The sequence below is a fragment of the Alligator sinensis genome, unplaced genomic scaffold (assembly GCF_000455745.1).
Source record: "Alligator sinensis unplaced genomic scaffold, ASM45574v1 scaffold1207_1, whole genome shotgun sequence".
NCBI classification, from domain to species: Eukaryota; Metazoa; Chordata; order Crocodylia; family Alligatoridae; genus Alligator; species Alligator sinensis.
In genome coordinates this window covers 488,637-503,556 of record NW_005842867.1, presented here as the reverse complement: position 1 = coordinate 503,556, position 14,920 = coordinate 488,637, and the positions used below count along the sequence as shown (strand labels likewise).

Below are 14,920 nucleotides of genomic sequence, written 5' to 3'. Positions count from 1 at the left end.
TTCCCTACTTCTCTAAAATCTGCCCTCATTCAACTGTATGGGAAAAAAAATCTATACTTGCATTTAGTGGAAGACAATGCAGGTACACTGACTTAATGGAGCTACATCATTTTTTACCAGCTGTGACAGTATAGCTCTCTAGGCCCATATACAAACAGAAGCTTATGTTCAAAATTGTAATTTTTGGGTTGATTCACAAAGCAGTGTGCCAGTTTTGCCATACCCTAAGCAGCAATGAAAATAAGTTCAATGTCTTAATACTCAAAGCTTTTATTAATTATAGCTGAAATGCAGCTAATTTGTCACCTTGTTAGAAACAAAAATTGCCATCCTGTAGACTTTTGAGTGTACCCTTCCTCCCTGATGCAGAGCAACCGCTGAAGACACTCTTAAGTACCTTAATTTCCCTCATATAATTCTTGGGGCACATATAGAGACACCAGCTGACACTGAGCTAATGCACCAAGTTTATACTCCAGGTCAGCAGTTTCAAAATGTAGTGTGGTCAGTCTAATTCAATAATTTTCAACCAGGGTGCTCTGGAGTACAACACAAGGGTATCACTATTAGAGGTGCAAAACAACAATAGTATTAAAGCCATTCTGCCCTCTTGTGGTCTGAGTTCTTTGCAACAGAAGAATTGCTCTAATTTTTTTCTTTTGTAGTCAAAAAGCAAGGGACAATTAAGAGCTGGCATTTTCCTAGGGGTGCCTTGAGCCTACTGAGTGTGCATTGAGTCTAAGAAAGTTGAGAATCACTGGTCTAATTCCTTCCTTAAATGTCCTTATCTTCCCACACAGGCATTGCTTCTTAACCATGAATCTAATTTATACATATAAAAACAATAACAATTATATGTAGAGAGCACATACCCATTTGTCTATTGCATTGTGTTGTTACAACTGTTACCTACTACTTTTACCTTTTGTGATTCAATCCCGGGAACCATTTTTCTTTATATTTAAGAGAGTTTTATTTACTTTTGTATTGACTTTTATTTGTTTATGGTTAGGTATTTGAATACTTGTCTGTTTGCTAGTCCTCAGCTGTTTGTTTGTTTGGTTTTTCTTGGTAAAGTAACTCACAAAAGAGTTGAGTCAAATCGGTAATCCAAAAATTGGTAGAGGAATATCACAGTTGATAGAAATTATTTTATTTTTTTACTATTATTGCTATAACCCTTCAGTGATGAAACTACAAAACTTAAAGTATTGTGCCTCACAATTTCTGTGTGACTGAGGCAAGTATTTTTATAGACATTTCTTAGTTGAGGGAAATGCTGGAGTTAAGTAGCTTGTCTGCGAGTATGTGGCAAAGTCAAACAAACTTTAGTCTCCTGACTTTCAATCATGTGCATCAAGTTTTATCATATTTGTTATCTAGAGCTGTCTTCAGCAAAATACAGAGTGCCGTTGACTCTTGTACCTTGGGGTAGGAATGTTTTTCTGTACATTGGTGGATTGGGGCCGGTATCTGTGCAGTGTATTATCAGAATGAAGATGCATTGAGTGGTATCCAGGGCACCTCTACATGTGCCTGGTGCCTGCTCTGACACGTAATTAGAGCTTGTTGGAGCAGAGTCAATTATTGAGTTGAACGAGCTTTAGTTAAAGTGCCCCCACTGCCATTTTGAAGTTCAGGGTGCTGAATACACAAGATGCCGTGGGTGCTTAAATTAAAGTGCCACCCCCAACTCTTATTAAAGCGCCACCTCAACCCCATCCTGGAGCACATGTAAAGATGCCCCAGGTGAAGAGAGGCATGGGGCAGTTTGAACATTTCTCCCTGTTCCTGCTGTGAATCTCTGTTATGAATCATGTTTCCATTTGAATGAAAATGTAGTAACTAATTTGAAACATGGAGCTTGCTAATTATATCATCCCTAAATGTTATAACAGCAAACTAGACTATGTTTATTTTCTAATTTAGGGAAAAGTAAGGTTTGTCTTTTTCTTTCAGAATCACATTCTGGAGATACTGCAGAATGCTGCTTATATCACAAAAGCTGCCTATGAACTGATAAGAGACCACAGCCTTCTCACCTGGATATTGGGTATCCTTGAGAAAAAGTATGTCAAAGAGGAATGTTGGTTTAATGAGAAGCAATTATAGTATGTATAAAAAAGGAGTATTTGTGCAATTGCAAATAATGTTAAGGTATTATTCACCCATCACTGTGTTTATGGGTGACTTACCCAGAGATCTCCAATTAATGCTTACAACAGTTTTGCATGAGTGTTGTCCTCTTGGTGAAAGAACTTGTTGACCCCTAAAATGTTTCCAAATATTGTTAAAATACTTATGGGTTGTGCATTAAGCTTCCTACAGAGATAGTATGATGACATCACATTAGGCTGGTACTCTAGCTTCTCATTTCTAAAACACTTAATTCAAATTTTGCCTTAGGCCCCCAAATCTGCAGGGACCTTGGCGTCACTCTGATTTGATCCAGTATCCTGAACTGACTGTGGTATCTCTCGCATAATGCACATGCTCTTCTGCCCAGGTTATACCTACTATATGCACAGTAGGAGTTGGGATCATCATGCTTAAACCAGACTGAATACATTCCCAGCCTGTACTTCTAGAGTGAAACTACCCAATGTAAACTTTGTAGGGTTTTCAAGAGCTCACTAAGGCACAACTTTAGCACACTTCTTTTTCTGCTAGTTTGAAAGAGGAGGCCTAGATTTGGCTTGGTGTGCCCAGCACTCATTTTGTGATTAGATTTATGCAGAACATTTCCTCTTTTTTGTGAGATGTGGTGAGTGATCATTTTTCTTTTTGTTAGGATAATGAATTATTCTTGCCTACTGGTACTATACTACTAGGCAAATGTTATAATTAAGTAAGCCTTAGCATCATCAAAAATCCTTAGTCTAAACTATAAGAGAAATTCTTATCTTAAAAAATAATTGGTCTAAAAGAAGTAGTGGTAATACTTGCAAACATTGTCTTGTTTGCAATTCTCTCAATTAGTTATTCATGTTTAATAAAAGAAGAGTAAAGAGTTTGCTAATTCCATGTGTGGGCCTTTACCAGAATACTCCCTCAGTTTCCCATAGAGATCAGGTTTATGTTAGATGGTATCCACTAGCTTCTGGGCACTCTCCATATACGGGAGAAGCCTGGTCACGCAGGACTGGTAGCCTGGCACCACGTGGGTATATTCCTGTGCTGCATAAAACACAGTGAATCCAGGACCTGTTTGCCTGGATCTCACTGCAGGTTCAGAGTCCCAAATGTTAACATCTATGGCTCCTGTAGGGGATGGGTTGGTTGTATCATGACAAGCTCAGTTTCTGCCTTCCATAAAGGCAGAAACTGTTTGTCTATCTTTCAGGTTTTTGGAAAACAAGGTGCTAACCAGTGTCATCTCCTTAGTCCACACACTATGGGTAACAAATTTAGGAGACAAAGGAAGGATGATGTCAACTGAAACTCCAGACGAAAAAGAGCTGCAGGCCCAGAAGATCCAAAAGTTTCTTCCTCTTCAGCTTATAAATGAATTTCTGTATGTTCTGATCGTGCTAGTTAAACACATTCGGTAAGCACCTTCTAATCAAGTTTGCAGGTCTTCGTGATGATTACATTTCTGTTCAACCTGAAATATACCAAGGCCAGCATAAACTCTGTGTCTGATGAATTCAACTCTTTCCTCTCAGCTTTTAAGCCCAGATAAATGAGCCCTAATGGGAGATTTGGCTTTTAAATATATTAGTCATGGAGTGTTGTTGCCCCATTGTGACGAATACATTTTATTTTTCTCTTCACGCTGAGTTTTGAAGAGTCATCCAAAATAAACATTGTTAGATAAAACGCCAGAGCATTTCATATATCATCACATGCTGTCTTCCTTTTATACTTGCTTTTTAAAAGCTTCAGAGCAGAAAGTCTTGTGGGGGTTTTTTGCCTGTTTCATCAACTAATGGAGAGAAGCACCAGGATGCTGAAATTAGGCCTCCCTTGCCTCCTGAGACACTAAACTTAAAATTCAGAGACTGAATAAAATGTTAACCACCCTTTTGGCTTTTCTTTTTCTCAAGTAATAAACATTAAGAAACATTTCTTTTTTAACTTCCTTTTTTTCTTTTTCTACATAGGACCAACTTAGATTTAGCCAATCTGACTCAGTTTTTCAGTACATTCAGCTCTGTGCTTGGATACCGTGCTACCATTATTGAGGTCTTCAGAAAAATGAACAGATTTACTGTGAATGAGAGCATCCTTTCAAACAAAGATATCCTTATGCTCTTACATAAGTGGAGCATCATTGAAAAGAACCTGCAGCTCCAAGATGATGTGCAAATGGTTATTCAAAAGCATCAAGTCAAAGAGTTGCTTAGTAAGTATTAAATAATTTGTTTTATAAGTTGTTTATTGTTTTATAAGTTGTTTAAACAAGGAGGACTTTGGGGAGACTTCAGGAATCCAGCTTTCCAAAGGAATCAACTTTTAAAATAAACCAATATAAATGATGTATTGAACAGGTTTTAAACAATTAAATTTTATTTCTTCAAATGAAAACAGATGCATATTTTTAATCAGGATGCTTTGCCAACCACTTGCCATAATAAAAATAAACATTTAAAGTATTTTGTTGGCATTAAATGCACTAAATGTGATGGTCCTAGATAGCATGGATAACTTTATTGACAGCCCGTTTATTGGCTGTATGCTCCATTACTGAATATAAGGCTTGCTACAGCAATATCGGATTGTGGACCCTGTCAGTTGGATTAATGAAATTCTAACCTGAACAGATTGGCAAAGTAGGCCAGTCAAGAAAGTTGTTCCATTTCATGAGTCGTCTACTTGATAGATTTATTTCAGACATCTTGGGTCTGAATCAATAATGTCACTATTAAATTATCTTTACGGTATTAGAAAGACACAAATCCCAAAACTGGAGTTTTTCCTCTGTTTGTTTTTAAAGTGGGGTATTTAGAGATTTACAAATAGTTGGGTTTTGTATTTATTAAAAAAGTTATTATCACTTCATGTTTTAAGATGCACTACCAGTTAAAGATTTTCCAAAATGCATGTAATATAACAATATACTTTATCAGAAACAAAGCTAGCCCACACACTTCCATGACTGAGAACAATACCTAAATATACATTTCCTGCCACCAAAGCCTTGAATTTTTCTAGGAGTTCATGGCACTCTAGAAATGGAATTAGGTGACAGAAATGAAATATTAGTTTTATTTCATTGATTATGAAATATTAGTCTTATTTCTTATTCATTGATGCCTCCTCTACACATTACAGGTATTGCACAATTAACCAGTTAATTTTGCAGTTACCTAGAGACCAGCTACACATGCGTAGTAGCTTTTCACACAATAAAAAGCTCCAACCAGCTATAAAGTTGGTCCTTGAAAGTGTGTACTAACCTTATAGATGTTGCTATCAAGCTTTAATTTGCATGCGTAGCAGGGTCTCCCCTGCTGCTGGGAGTCCTGTCAGTTGACAGGACTCCCAGCCGCGGGGATGCACCATGCCCAGCGAAAACCCCCTGAGGCCTAGGAATTGTGGCAGCCACAGTCCCCTTGGCACAGGGGGTTTCACACACCCTTGTAGCAGGGGGATTGCCTCTGTGGTTGGGAGCCCCTCAACTGGCATGTGGGAGTCCCTGCTGCGGGAGCCAGCTTCTCGCCAGTGCAGGAGGAGCCCAGAATCAGGTTCCCCTTGCACCGGCAATAGTGTGATGGGACCTAATGCACAATACCACAACCATGCATTAGATTCCATCATGCCTTCACCCGCACGGGAGGGCGGGGGGCACCCTTTAAGATACAAAAAGCAATCAATAGCAAAAAAGTGAAAAGCGAATTCAGACCTTTTGCAGATTTTGTTTCATTTTAATTTATCTGAATTGTTACTAACACACAAAGAATTTGCAGTGGGTTAAATTTTCCTTTTTTATTAAGATAATGTTACAGTCATGCAAAATAGTGAATATACCAAAAATGGCTGTATTATAGTTTTTACAGGTTTTGGTATATATTATCAAAGTACATACAAAATAATAAAGCATTATCAGGTTTTAAAAGCTATATAGAGATTTCTTTTAGAACTTTTGTAAGATTTCTGAATGTTTGTCTATATCGTAACAATTTTAATGTAGTAAATCAGTGGTGCCACTTTTTACTATGTTACTATTTACCTTTTTGGTAATTAAAGAGCTGCGATTATTCCCTAGCAAATTGCATTAAGTGACAGTCGCAAAAATTTGCACTCAGAGAAGAGGATTTCTCTCTTTTTTTTTTTTTTTTCTACCCCATGCAATTGTTGTTATACTTCCTTTTTTTTAATTTTCCAGAAACTGAAATGGGTTCAAGTCTACTTGCAGAAGTGTAACATGATTGAAACTTCTGATGATTTTCCAAAGATTTATCAAAAATAGAATGCCTCTTACTGCCTTGCTTATGTACTAAGATCGGTTATTTGGCAGTATTGCAAAGCTTCCCTGTCCTGGCAACACCCCTAACATTAAACTGTGAGAGTGTTTTGTGACCTCACAGAAAAGTATCACCAGTAACGCTGCATTTTGTGGGCCTGCTCCTCTGCCCAGTGAAATCCAGAGGGAGAACATATTTTCACTGATGAAGTTAGCTTTGGTCCAGGGCTTTGTGAAGGCTTTGTATCTGTTGAAGTTAGAGGATTCCATTCAGCAAGGTGCATTTACTCTGTCATCTTTCCTGGATCTATGATTAACACATGTTGGCATCTCCCAGCTTCATTGCTTAATAGTGTCAAAAGAGATTTGGAGGACTTGACATTTTTTTTCCCTTACAGAAAATATTAAAGAAAAGAACAAAGCCCAAGTTCCATTTCGGTCTTCATCTTGCCGTTTTCGGAAAAAGAACGAATTAGAAAGAGAGGAAGAAAGTGACTCAGAGCGGAAATTCTCCAACTTAGAGAAATGCAGAGACCATTTGACTTCCATATTAATCCAGTGGGAGCCAGTTCTTCCAACCCAGTCTGCTAAACTTCCAGAGGAGCCCCTGGAGTCTTCTGCTCCTGAGAATGAAACTGCCAGCCTTACACATGAAATTGCTTATATAGTAACCAGATGGCTAGTGAAGTGTATGGTGGATCATAGCCTCAAGAAGCCAAATGTGTTTCTGATTCTCGAGTGGCTAAAAACCAGGATTTTGCCACACCCTGTAGTAGTGAAGAAAATACTTAGGGATGCCACACTGCGTAGTGATATCTTTAGGCTTTACAGCAGAATCAGCGAAGCCAGTGAAGGGATGTCATCCCATCTTAAAGAGTCTTGTTTGTTTAGCACAATCATGCTTCAGCTTCTGGATGCTCAGGGCCTGACAAACAGCAGTTTTCATGAGCCTGTGAAAATGCTGTGCCTAGGAGCAGTGAATGAGGAGGACGAGATCAAAAAAGGTAACGTCTTTTTTTTTTTTTTACACTGGGTAATGAGGCAGAGGATAATGCATAATGGCTGTTATGCAGTTAAATTTCATTCATCAAAGCTTGACCTTTGGATCATTGTCACTTCAGAAAGATAAACTATTCCCTAGAAAATATCAGCCCATTGACTGTTATAATAAGTATGTTCTATACCAGGGGTGCTTAGACCCTGGCCCCAGGCCAGATCCAGTCCATGGAGTTATGTCATTCAGCCTGTGGGGCTTCTTAAGGTCTGAAAACTTGGCAGTGGGAAAGTGGTAGTAGCTAATTGCTGCTCCCCTGCTGCCAAATTTCTGGATCCATGGGGAGTCCCACAGGATGGATAGCATGGCCCCAGACCCTAGATTGGGCATGTGGGGCCTGATCCAGCCACAAATTGGAGCTCTACTAAGAATATTTGATACAACAGGCCCCTTCCCCCCCCCCCAAAAAAAACACCCCAAAAACCCCCAAAACAAAAACAACTTCTTATGGGGCTAAGTTTGATTGGATAAAGAATACAAGTTGCTGTGTGTAAGTTGCACTATACATGCCTGTTCCTGTGCTGACTGTTTTGCTGTATATTAGCAAAAGCTTAGAAGCTAACTAAAAAGAGGATTCTTTTTTAGAGATGCAGAGTTGGGATGTCAGGAAGCTTTTGTTTCTAAAATACAGTTTTGGAACAACATCAGTGTTTTCATATTTTTTCATATTGCTTTGTGAAATAAAAGAACATCTATTTTTATTCTTTTTCTTTTTTTCTGTTTTCTGCAGGAGTCTGTGTATTCCTGGCTTCTGTTTACATTGGGGACATTTGGCTTGGAGCTGAGGAACCAGATACATTAATAACCCATGTCAAATTGATCTGCGGTAGTACAGATGGTAAATTAAATGCTGATGACAGGAAACACCACAAAAAAGCAGATGAATCCATTGTGTCACTTTGCAAAGAACTTAATTCAGCTGTGCTGGGACATTAATTCTCTGTAATGACTCTTAATCTTAAATGTCAGATGCTTACATCATCATTGCTGGTAACGCTGAAATCTTCTTGGAGATGCACTATGTACAAATTTAAATTATTTTTCAGTGAAAAACAAAAGTTGACTATGAAGCACAAGTTCTGAAAGAGACTTAAAAGAATTCTGTGCAAAATGAACCTTGCATTGAAAAATTCAAGCAGGATTTGTTCAGATATGGACAGTGCGGGACCCTGAAACTTCTGTGTCGGTTATATTACAGACATTATTTTACTTTCTAAAATAGAGGGGGAGAGGAGGAAAGACTGATTACTGTAGTGCCTCAGAACTCCAGTTCAATCCCTCATCTAGTTCAGGTCCGTCAAATTGTGTGTGTCCGTCAGGTGTGTCAAATTGAGGAGTGAAAAGCAATTTCCGTCTCTTGCCAGAATCCAAAGTTAACGCAAAGAATAAGTGTTTATATGATTAGTCATTATGATTTAGTATTCATTCCAAATGGCAGCTACTCCTTATGGAATATAAAGCCCAAGCCAGCATAAGGAAGTGCAACAAACTATGGAACCGTGACATTCTGCATCTTTCGAAAATGAAATTACTTTTTAAAAGCTGTATAAAGTTCTGGTTTTGTTGTTTGCCAGAGAACGCAAGTCTTGGCTACTGTAACAAAGATGGCAAGCCTATCTTCTCCCATAATGGAATAGGTGAACAATGACTTCTTGTGTTCTTATCTGTGCTGTACCCTACCCTATGCTTTTCCTGCTCTGGGGTGAGTATCCTTCCATCACATCCAACTCCTACAGCAGAGTAAAAGGGAAAATGAACTTGGATCTCTTGTGTGGAGGTAACTAGCATCATGGTCTTTCTGACAGCTGTGACCCTTTCTGATAACCTGACCCTTCTGCCTGCTTTCTCAGTAAAACTACAATGGTTTGGTACTGTTCATACATGTGAAATTGAAGAGGATGCTCTCCTTTTCAGCTGAAGACCAAAAATATTAAACTGGCTTAAGGAAGGAGCAAAATAATTGTCCCTGTGTGATTACATAGGTCTTTCATTGTATATGTTCCATGAAATCTAATAAATATTTCTTGAACAAGACATCAGAGGGCAGTTTGACACACCATTTCAGATGCAGAGCCTTGCAGGTGCTGTATTTGAAATTTTACAATCTAAACCAGGATTCTTAAATTTATTCTCAAATATGTGCTCTGCATTGGCACTTTGTACAGATTTCATACTGGAAGTACGTTTATAAACATGGTGTTACAGTCTATGTTAATATATTTTGGAATAAAACTCATAGTTTTTATTTGCAGTTTCATAGATTTTATTTGAATCAGTCTATTTGAAATATGATTTAAAAAACTACAGAACAAGTTTGTAATTAAAATTATGTGATTAAACAAAGGACCCATCAATAAGCCATGCTTGATATATGATTGAGACCTAAGACTTAACACCACTTAGAATATTCCCTGATATGTCAATTTAAAGTGGTCAGTGCATCTTTTTTCTTAAAAAAAGAAAATTGACTGCCACCTTATTGCCCAAGGCTAGAATCTGAAAGCCGAGTGGTGTGACATAACATTAGCCATGGCTAGAAATTACGAGCAGATATAATTCCTCAGCCTTTACAGGCCACTAACATCCTGCTGTTGCTTCTGCTTATGCAAAGGCAGAATAAAGAAGAAAGGCAGGCTGTCATCTCCATCATTCAAGTGGAAAGGAAAATATTAATGACAAGGGAAAGCAATAGGGTTCAACTGTCTTAAAAGGTTGTTATACACAATGGTGAATTTAGGAAAGTCTTGGTTGTAGAAAAAGATGTGATTGACAGCACCAAAAAAGGTATATTTTTGAAGGATTATGTGGAGTGTTGAAGAGTACAACACTCTTTTTCATTCGAGTGTTTCAGTCCCTGTTTAGTGACTTCCCTTTTTTAGCTTACCACGTAGTTTCAAGTGACGGCAACAACAAAGCTTCTACATGGATGCATTTGAACTGGAGTCATGATGGAGAAAAAGACCTAGGGAGTCTGGTTTGTTTTAATGATCAGTTTTGAAACAATTGTATACGTGGGCTTATAATGAGGGACCTACTGAATTTACGATTTCACATTTTTCATGGACACTGCGAATTAGGATGGTCCCCACGAAAAAATATGGGGATTGTGAAAAAGCACAAAATCAGCAGCAAGGTGGGGTGGGAAGAGCTTCAAAAACTGAAAAAGTGGAAAGCCCTGGCATCCTGAAGTGATGGGGGAGAGATTTTCGTGGTGAAGTGCAGTGGCTCCCTCACACCTCTGGCTGAGGGGCCCCAGAAATCCCACCCCTCCCTGGAGAGATCTTCTGGGGCTCCTCAACTAATCTGTGGTGTGGGGGACCTGCTGCACTCCACTACAAAAATGGCACTGCACTTGGACCACAAAATTTGGGGCAGCTGATCCGAATTTGGTAGGTCCCTAGTTATAATCTTAAACTGGAAGGGCTACCAGCCTAGAAGAATCAGTCTTGAGGAATATTGTCAGCACTGCTCTCAAGCAAATCCCGGGACGTCATTCTTCTCAAGCAAATCCCGGGACGTCATTCTTCTCAAGCAAATCCCGGGATGTCATTCTCCCCCTGTACTCGGCCTTAGTGAGGCCGCAGCTGGAATACTGTGTCCAGTTTTGGGCTCCACAATTCAAAAAGGATGTGGAGAAGCTTGAGAGAGTCCGGAGAAAAGCCACGCGCATGATCAGAGGTCAGGGAAGCAGACCCTACGATGACAGGCTGAGAGCCCTGGGGCTCTTTAGCCTGGAAAAGCGCAGGCTCAGGGGTGATCTGATGGCCACCTACAAGTTTATCAGGGGTGACCACCAGCATCTGGGGGAACGTTTGTTCACCAGAGCGCCCCAAGGGATGACGAGGTCGAATGGTCACAAACTACTTCAAGATCGTTTCAGGCTGGACATAAGGAAGAATTTCTTTACTGTCCGAGCCCCCAAGGTCTGGAACAGCCTGCCACCGGAGGTTGTTCAAGCGCCTTCATTGAACACCTTCAAGATGAAACTGGATGCTTATCTTGCTGGGATCCTATGACCCCAGCTGACTTCCTGCCCTTTGGGCGGGGGGCTGGACTCGATGATCTTCCGAGGTCCCTTCCAGCCCTGATGTCTATGAAATCTATGAAATGAGTTTCATGTGGGCATACTACAGTGACACACGCATTAAGGAGTAGCCGTACACACTGATAAAACGGATTGATCACACTTGCTGGTTACGTACATTGGTTTGAACCCTTTGATTGAAAGGTGCTATAGAGGTTCAAAGTAATAGTAGGTGACTGTCTCGGACAGCCAGGGCCGACTCGAGTTATGCTCATACGTCAGGGCGGGCTGGTGAATGGAGAGGCAGACACAACTTATTGGTTGTAAAAAACTTTACTCACGCCGCTTGCAATCACGACGCAGGTGGTCCGGTCGTCGGAACAACCACACGAGTTGTTCCAGCTGGCGGGGCCCAAGCCAGTTAATCCGTCTGCAATTCAAAGCTGGCGGGGAAAGGGGTCCGTCGGGGTTGCGCTCGGTGACGGGAAGAAAGATCGATAGGTGATCAGTCTATCGATCGGCAGCTGCAAGTCAGATAACTTCAGAGGCACTCTGCAGCGTGCTCAAAGCTCTTCGACTTGGGCAGAAGTCGCGCGGAATTTTAAACGGCCAGCGAGCCAATTACTAGCCACCACGTGTGAATAATTTAGCACTGGCCAATAGCGGGGCACTAATTTGCATCCGAATAGCGGGAACTCTTTGCACCGTGCATCTCTGTGCTGCAAAGAAGAAATGCATCCTGCAAAGGAAACTGTAAATTGGCGGGAACTCTCTTGCACACAGGCTCTTAATTGCAGCAGAACACTCTGCTGTGCAAAGGAGCTCTCATGTGGCCAGGAAATTCCATAGTGTCGAGGCACAAAAAATCACTGGGTCGTGACAGTGACCAGTTCTGAAACTTTATTGTCCTTCCCTTTGTCTTGGAGCCTGTTTTCCTGCGTAATGTTTACAGGCTATTGGCAATACACACTGATCTGTACAGTATTGGAAGGCCAGAGTAATTCCATCGAAATCAGCCCCCAAGGTGTCATCCTTACACTCTGGTTTTGCTGATTAAGTTAGGTATTCAGAAAAGCCCAGCCATCCAGCACTTTTCCCCCCCGGTTTTTTACTGTTTGCTATAATTTCCAGCCTTACCATTACTGAAACAGAAGGCAGGGCAGAGTTGCAATTTGCAGTCTAACTAATTTAGATTATATTAATTATAAACTAATTAGCCTATAAGGAGCAACTCTTGCCCTGCCATCTGCCTAACTTCAGATTAACATGGCTAACTACTTCTCTCTGCTCGTTATTGAAACATTCCAGGAGCAGGGAAATGTATTTGCATACATTTCTCTTATTTCTCTTTTATAAAAGCAAGAGTTTACAATAGCATTAAAGAGAAGAAGAAAACAAATTTAAGCAGATGACAAGTTAAAATTATTGGAGTGTGTCATAGGACAGGCATGCAATTGACATGGGTCGATCAGTGGGGAGTATGCAAATCTGCATTAGGGAATGTTTAAAAATAAGGATTGGTCTCTTACTGCCTCAGTGAGCTGCAATCTGTTCCATTAATGTGATAATTAGGTTCTTTTAAAAATGCAGATGAATTGGTAGAGGAGATCTTCAAAAGCTCCAATGACCTTTTGAACTAGAATGATTGTTTTTATTACTGTCAACATGGTAAACATGCTTTAAAAAAAACTAGATGGGCATTTAATTCAACATTTTGTTTATTAAGAAAAAGTTTTTTTTTTTAAAGACATAGCAGCAGCAGAGTCCATAGGAAAAGTGAATGCAATAAATGTGCCCAAGAAAATGAGTCTTCATTTTCAAACCAAGGAACCGCAACATTTAGAATAAAAAAAGAAAAGTTACAAGGTTTGGTCTTGGTCCTGCAATGAGAAACTTGTGCATGATCTGCCATTGAAGCCACTGGGATGCTGCCTGGGTGCAGAGGTCAGCCAGTCCATGTAGCTCGCTATCTAGAGTCTAGGCCTCTTTAATGATCTCTTTTTCAAAGCTCACAAGAGGATAATTGCAGTCATTGAAAAGACTCCCTAATTTTATATGGGTTTGCAGAGGTCTCGGACGTACATGGAAGTTTCCATTGTGTATGAGTAATGCCAAAAAGCAATTGGTGTTTCTCAGGACTGGAAATGGTGGTTCTACAGCAAGGAGTGGCAACTGGCTGGATCTAATCGGGACCATTGGATCCAGTCTGCAAACTGGAAGGCGGGGCTTCAGCAATGTTCGACAACACCAGGAGCTTCATCCATGCGTAGCCAGGCAGCAGGAAGAAGTGACAGTGGCTAGGTCCTAGCGCTGGCTCACCTCAGACCCAAGCCAGGTCATTCCAACCTGCCGACACAAAAATGGTTTCCGACTGTCCTACCACAGGGCTGGAGCACTGTAGTTACATGGAAGACCTGCTTGAAAGCTTCAACAAAATAAACAATTCAGGGCTGCTTGGATAGCTGGTTCTAGGAGGATGATTTTGTCTTTTTTGGGAGGCATTTAGATGGGAGACTTCCAAAAGAACCTCATAGGCTGCTCTTGGTCTCAGTACTGAAGTTTGCAGTGTCTAGTGGCAGTACTATTCCCACAGCTTGTGACTCCTGGCAAATCATAGAGCAAAGGTTTAGTTATCTAGAGAAAGATACTGACTGGAGGGATTGGTGACTCCAAGACACCCATAAATGGTTATGGTTGGAAATGTCATGAGAAGGCAAACAGTTATTCTTCCCCACAGTTTAGTTTTTCAAAGGGGAGGGGTGAGGTTGCATTTTTGTATGTTTTATACTACCTTTAAGTGTTTGTAGATTGGGCTTCTGTGTGATATTGGGGTTCTTTTTAAGTAGATTTTAAAACATTTTATTTCCTCTCTCTTGATTTCAATACCACAATGAACAGCTTTAAACAGAATGTGGAAAGAAGGCAAATATCTTCAGTGGATGTGCATGATATAGACAAACATTCAGAAATCTTACAAAAGTTCTAAAAGAAATTTCTATATAGCTTTTAAAACCTGATGCTTTATTATTTTGTATGTACTCTGATAATATATACCAAAACCTGTAAAAACTATAATACAGCCATTTTTGTGAATCGTGTTGCATTTTACCTAATAAAAGAGGACCAGCAAGAGGAAGAGCAATAACACATTTCAGAAATCCCCTTGAACTGTATGGCAGGGGTGTCAAACTCTCCACTGCCCTTGGCTGGATCCAGACTTGGATGCAGCAGGAGAGCAAGCAGTGCTATCATCTACACAGTTGTCACTGACTCCCCTGCTGCTGAAAGCCATCCCCACAGGCCCTGTAGCCCTAAATTCTGTAACAGATTCCACCTTCTGCCCCCAAATTCCTGGGCCGATGAGGAGCCTTGAGGGCCAAATAAGAAAACTGATGCATTGATCTTTATTTGTCACTAACAAAAACATCAAGGATAA

The 14,920-nt window shown here is 40.2% G+C and overlaps 1 protein-coding gene across 1 annotated transcript in view; it reads left to right on the top strand.

Moving 5' to 3' along the window:
• Positions 1–9,705, top strand: part of URB1 (URB1 ribosome biogenesis 1 homolog (S. cerevisiae)) — a 76,760-nt gene extending 67,055 nt beyond the window's left edge. The window contains exons 36-40 of the mRNA XM_025191883.1: positions 1,960–2,069; positions 3,344–3,547; positions 4,104–4,345; positions 6,805–7,410; positions 8,191–9,705. Of these exons, the coding sequence (XP_025047668.1) occupies positions 1,960–2,069; positions 3,344–3,547; positions 4,104–4,345; positions 6,805–7,410; positions 8,191–8,396 (1,368 nt within the window). The 3' untranslated portion in view covers positions 8,397–9,705. The remainder of the gene's footprint in view (positions 1–1,959; positions 2,070–3,343; positions 3,548–4,103; positions 4,346–6,804; positions 7,411–8,190) is intronic.
• Positions 9,706–14,920: the final 5,215 nt, after the last annotated feature.